At 49.5% G+C, this 6,080-nt stretch overlaps 1 protein-coding gene across 1 annotated transcript in view; it reads left to right on the top strand.

The window, feature by feature from the left end:
- TMEM121B (transmembrane protein 121B) overlaps positions 1–903 on the top strand; it is a 2,513-nt gene extending 1,610 nt beyond the window's left edge. The window contains 1 exon segment of the mRNA XM_025041081.1: positions 1–903. This exon segment is cut by the window's left edge and continues 463 nt beyond it. Within this exon segment, the coding sequence (XP_024896849.1) occupies positions 1–853 (853 nt within the window). The 3' untranslated portion in view covers positions 854–903.
- The last annotated feature ends 5,177 nt before the right edge of the window (positions 904–6,080 follow it).

Below are 6,080 nucleotides of genomic sequence, written 5' to 3'. Positions count from 1 at the left end.
CGGCCCGGGGGGCTGCCCAGGGGCGACCGCGGCGGCGGGCGAGTTCGCCTTCGCCTACCTGGCCTGGCTCATCTACTCCATCGCCTTCACGCCCAAGGTGGTGCTCATCCTGGGCACGTCCATCCTAGACCTCATCGAGCTACGCGCGCCCTTCGGCACCACCGGCTTCCGCCTCACCATGGCGCTGTCGGTTCCTCTACTCTACAGCCTTGTGCGGGCCATCAGCGAGGCGGGAGCCCCTCCGGGCTCTACGGGACCCCTGCTTCTGCAGCCCCAGCAGCACCGCGCCGCTGGCTGCTTCCTGGGCACGTGTCTGGACCTTCTCGACAGCTTCACCCTGGTGGAGCTGATGCTGGAAGGACGAGTGCCGCTACCCGCACACCTGCGCTACTTGCTCATCGCTGTCTATTTTCTCACCCTCGCCTCGCCAGTGCTTTGGCTCTACGAGCTCAACGCTGCAGCCGCAGTTTCGCCCTGGGGCCAGGCGTCGGGGCCCGGAAGCTGCAGCCGCCTCCTGCGCCTGCTGGGCGGCTGCCTGGTGGACGTGCCCTTGCTGGCGCTGCGCTGCCTGCTGGTGGTGAGCTACCAGCAGCCCCTCTCTATCTTCATGCTCAAGAACCTCTTCTTCCTCGGTTGTCGTGGTCTGGAAGCCCTAGAAGGCTGTTGGGACCCGGGGAGTCGGGCCTCCCCCAGTCGGGCCAGAGGAGCCTATGGCGCTCCACCCTCTGCCCCACCGCCACCGCCTCCTCTGCCACCACCTCAGGGAGGTTCTCAGCTGGGTCACTGCATCTCGGAGAACGAAGGAGGGGCGCATGGCTATGTCAACACTCTGGCTGTGGCCTCCCAAAATTGAGGGACATAAAGGAGGGGGGCTTGCTTTCCGGTTGAGAGACCCCAGCTCTCTTGTCCTCCGACCTTCTCTCACCTAGATCTGATCAGGCTGTTTGGAAGAGGTAACTTAATAGGGCTAAAGGCCAGTGTGTCCTTCTGCACCCCTTGGATCAAGACTGCTTTGAGGGAGACCAGCAGCTAATGGTGAGGGAGGAAGTTCCACTTACTCTATTCTCCCTTCTCCATGCCTGACCCTAATCCTAGCCTCCAAGGGGCTGGATAACTCTGCTTCTCGCTTTTCCCACCTCCATCCTAATTCCTATCCATTGTGTATGTGTGCTTGTTGGGGGGGGGGATAGAGGAAATGGGGTGCCCCAACTGGGGTTACTGGGCCTTGGGCCTTCCCCCTTGCTTGGAAGTGCCAGTTTCTTTTAGGCTGTGGTTAGTGACGACTGTCCCATGCCTTGAAATTGACTCAGAATCCACTATCCCCCTATGTGTCTTCCAGATTTCTTCCAGATGGTAGATGCAAAATCTATGTCTCTGTGTATGTGTAGTGTTGTTTTCTTATGTCCACCCTGTGGCCCCTTGCATTCAGTAGGAGATCTGGGGAGGCCCTGCTCTCCCCACCATACATAACACCACTCTCTTCATTCCTATCTGAATTTGTGGCCATGAATTCCCAGAAAGAGCTGGGCTCCTGGGAGCTGCCCAGTTGATCTCCTTCAAGGGAGAAGCTCACCCAGGATCTTCCTCAATCCTTCTCCTCTCTTCTCAGCTTGCGGGGAGCAGAGGGTTCATACTCTAAGGACCAAACTGCACCCTTTCTTGGGTGAGTGAGCATTTCTACCTCTGTGCTTTCAACTTTTGTTGCATCATGCACTGATGCTGCTTGCAAAAAATAAAGACAAAATACTCGGAAGTTGCATTCAACATGGCCACTGGATCCAGCTGGGGTTTGGTGCCAGTGTTATTACAGGGTCTGTGGAGTATCAGCCATTGGCTTATCCTCCTCTCTCCCTCCCTCTGCACCCAGAACTCTTATCCTTCCTGAGGTTTCTTGCTAGATGGGTTAGATCTTGGCTCAGAACAACAGCTTTGGTGGGTTTCCTGGATAGATGTGAAACAGGAAATCCAGTTCTCCACCTGTCCTCCCTCTAGGAAGTTTGGCGTAGATCAAAAACGGTGCTAGTGAATTTTGACCTCTTCTCTGGCTAAGAGAATCTCCAGGGAAAAGAAAGGCTTCATGGAATAGGGTGAGCAAACCCTACCCCTGCCCAGCCTTCCTCCCTGGTATTCCTTTTGTTGAAGATGATGACAAGGGACATCCAGGGGTTGCTCACTAATAGTCTTGGTGTGGACATCACTCTTGGAATCTTTGAAGCAGGATAAGTATATTTAGGGGAGGTAAGAGTACAGGAAGACAGTTGGGAGCAAGGCCAGGAAATACTCTCCTCCACCCTGCAGTAGGATGGGGTGGAGCAAAATTGTAAAAATTTTTGTTTCTCCTTCTCCCTTCTTATGCTTGGGAAGTTTTGTGTGGTATAATAAACCCTGGACATATAATAAACCCAGAAGTCATAGATTGTAGTTTTGACTCTGTCACTCGCTAGCTTTGGGTGACACATCACATTTGCTTTCTGGGCCTCAGGTTTTCACTTGGGACCCCTCTCCCCCAACTTCTTGGGGGCTTGTTGATAGAAGAAGTCCATGTAGACAGTGACACAAAAGGGGCTGATAGCTTGACCACAGCTCTCCTTGAACCTCCCCCTACTCTCGCAGTGGGGAATAATGGAGGAAAAATGTTTACACTCAATGCACTATCTGTGCTTCCAGCCCCTCACCTTACCAGGTCCAAAACAAGCTGTTTGGGTTTTGCAGCTGATTTTTTTTCTACCTTTTCTCCTTCCTCTACTAACTCCCCTTTTTTCCCTTTGAATTCCACGTGCTCAGAGTTCTGGGGCCCAGACCCTGTGTGGGCCCCAATAGCTGCTCCCTCTGTTTCTACATCCTCTCTCTAGCTTTGCTATTTCTCTGCTACCTAATCTCAGTGACTGTGAAAGGACTTTGTGTCTGAGCCATGGCCAGCTCCTGGCTGGCCCCCTTCCCTACCCCCTTTCTATTGTTTGGAGGATGGCCTCCCTGCTGAGTGACTGACTATAAAATCTCTGCGTGCTTGTTGGGTTTTCTGGCTGGAGGCTTTAATAGGTTCCTATGAGCTGCCACTTCCCTAGGTATGCTGAGAGACTGATGGCAACCAGGCCAATTTCGGTAGAGGCCAGGCCTGTGCAGGCCCTGCCTCTCCTCCTCCCTCCACCCCCGCCCCACTGCCAGACATCCTCTTTCAAACATTTGGTGCAAGCACCTTGTGCTCAGGGGGTCAGTCCCTTCCTGCCTTCTGGTATGTTTTTCTTGAATCCTTTTACTTACTTCCCTTGCCCCATTCACAAGAAGAAATGACCCTTAAAGCTTCATTTTTCTTACTTTCTAGGGGAATCTGTAGGGTGGGGGTCAAACTGGAGATGTTCCCCAGAGGTCTGATAAATAGAAGTGTACTGTGTCCTGAGGCTGATGCCAGCAGCACAATTCAGACCAGAACCCAGGTTCAGAATCCAGACTGCTTGCCTCTGACATTTGAGCAAGGAAGAGCATCCTCGCTGTGAGGTTGGACTAGATTCTCTCTAAAGGCCGTTCTCATATAGCATGCCCTGGCTCTGATTTCATGTGTTTTTATGGAAGAGCTAGCTGGCAGTTAGATCCTGGAAGAAGGGAAATGGCACCTCACTAGCATTTATCATGTCCTCCACCCCCTTCTCTTTTTAAAAATAAAACCAGCTTCTGTTCTGAAAATAAAATACTTGAGACTTGTGACAAGCTTCCTGTGTGGTTTAAGATCTTTCCTGTCCTGGTTTCCTTACTAAATTCTTAAATGTCACTGTAACATTTGTCACCACTTTTTAGGTTTGTGTTAACATTATGGGTTCACCTTGGCTATTTCCTTCTAAGCAGTCGCATGTTGCTCAGGGAGGCAGTGTGGCTTTGGCTTTGATCTGGTGGGTGTCTAGTTAGGCTTTCTGCAGGCAGAGCTAACTCAGATGGGCTCTCAGCCTGAGAGTGATTGCCCCGGCCACCCAAAGCTTTCTCTCCTAATTCTTTCTAAGAATAACTTACCAAAGGGAGAAAGACTGAGAACTAATTTTTAAATACCTTGCCCTCCTCTATTACTCTTGCCCCCTTTAGAAGCCTGAATTCTTATGTATGAATGAGAAGAACAGGCCATGGCTTTTTTTGTCTTGTTTTTTATTTTAGTTTTTTAAACATGAACGGGACTGTAAGTAAAGTCTAAGATAGAACATTGGGTCTGCATAAAAATAAAATTATATATATTTTTTCTTTAGCACAGAGACACCGGCACTATTCAAACCACTCTGTGTCATTGCCCCCACGGTGCTTTTGGCCATTCTAAAGGCCACACAGTGGTCTGACCCAACAGGATGAGAGAGGCAAAGCTAGAGCATGGTCAGAGCCTGGTCACAGGCTTGCTCTGCCTCCTACTGGCTATGGCTTTGGGCCCTCATCTTATAAAATAGGAACAATATTACCTACTTCACAAGGCTGTAGTAAGAGGTGACATATGTAAAAATGGTCTTTTCCCACAAGACGTTTATAATCATAATGAGGGGACAAAAGTTAACGTAGGAAATTACAGGACAATCTTAAGGCATTAAGAAATGCCTTCATTTCTTCCTAAATCTAGATGTAAAATAAGATGATTAACTGACTAAGCATGTTCTAAATATTTATATGTTAAGTAAGCCCTTACCGGTTTTGGTCCGCTGGAGCATATATGAAGGCACTTGGTGAAAGGCGAAGAGGTATAGGGGTGATCTAATCATGAATGGGCAGTGCTGGGACCATACTTGGGCCTTGCCTGAGGAGTTGAGTCTGATCCCACAGTTCTGGCCCTAAGGAAGAGCACGGGAATATATCTTGTGCTTGACTGTGTCAGGCCCTTGATGCACATCAGCTCGTTTCATTCTCATGGCATCTCTATTTTCCTGAGGTCCAGAAAGATGGTGTAGCTTGCTGAATGCCACACCGTAATCAGGAAGTGAATTCAGATTTCAACCCAGGATCTGCCTGCCTCCAAAATCTGTACCCCAGGCACTCTTCAGACTTTAGCTGTTAATTGGGTTTAACTTACCCTTCATTAAAGCTGTGCAGTTCTGGCTAAAAAGCAGGGGCTAGTTTTCATATTCTGTGTGAGTGCCAGGAAAGAGGCACTGAGCAAAAGTCAACTAGGTGCAGGCAAAAGTAGGGCCAGCCAATTTTGCCTCACCCTTTCCTTCCTACTCCCTCTTGTCCTCTCAGGGCACTGTTGTATCTCCTTCCTCTCTAATCAGAAAGGAAGGATCCAACAAACTAATTCATACTAAAGTGTTAACCTAAGGGGCTATTCCTCCTAGGAAAGGGAACTGGGTACCGAGGTTAGGGGAAGGCATATTGGACAAGACTTCTTGGCATCCTTTAAATTATGAGAGGGGAATCCATGTTCCTCTAACAGGCAAGGCTGGCTCGACAGGGCACCTGGCCTACCTTAACCAACCTAAATGGACAGGATGAGAGTGTGGACCCAGTGCCAAGATCTGGGAGAGGCAGCAGGGCATGGAAAGCTGGGGAGAGGCCGAAAGAAAGGAGATGGACCTGGAAGCCATTTAGGGGTGATGTGGGAGGCACTGAATGGGAAGTAGACAGTGGCAAGTGTCCCATCCTAGCAGAAGTCAACAGCGCACCCGAACTTCACAGCTTATACCCATAGGTTGGGGATAGTTGCTTTACTTTATATTTTTCCATAACATATAATCTATATTGTTTCCATTTTCCCACAATGAGCATATTCACTCAGCCAACACATTTATTGAGCTCTTAATATATGCCAAATATTGAATCATATATTACTTTTATAATATGAAAAAGCAAACACTCGAGGAAGAAAGCAGTAACAACAGGAAAGGAGGCTAGATAAACAGTGCTCCGGGTTCATAAACTGCTCTGGGCCAGAACCAGGTCAGAGCACTTCTCCTTGCTAAGAGGCAAAGGGACCTCAGGGAGCCTCTGGGCTCTTTAAACGGCAGCAGTGTAGGAGGGGAGGAAACACCTGGACCAAGTGACGGCTACCATGTGTCTAGTGCTTCCTGGGAGCGGGACAGCACCTAAGTGCTTCACATGTATATTTCATACTCCTCACA

This window comes from Pteropus alecto, unplaced genomic scaffold (assembly GCF_000325575.1).
Source record: "Pteropus alecto unplaced genomic scaffold, ASM32557v1 scaffold76, whole genome shotgun sequence".
In the NCBI taxonomy this organism is placed as follows: domain Eukaryota; kingdom Metazoa; phylum Chordata; class Mammalia; order Chiroptera; family Pteropodidae; genus Pteropus; species Pteropus alecto.
The sequence above is the reverse complement of the archived record's forward strand: the minus strand, read 5'-3'. Positions and strand labels throughout refer to the sequence as shown.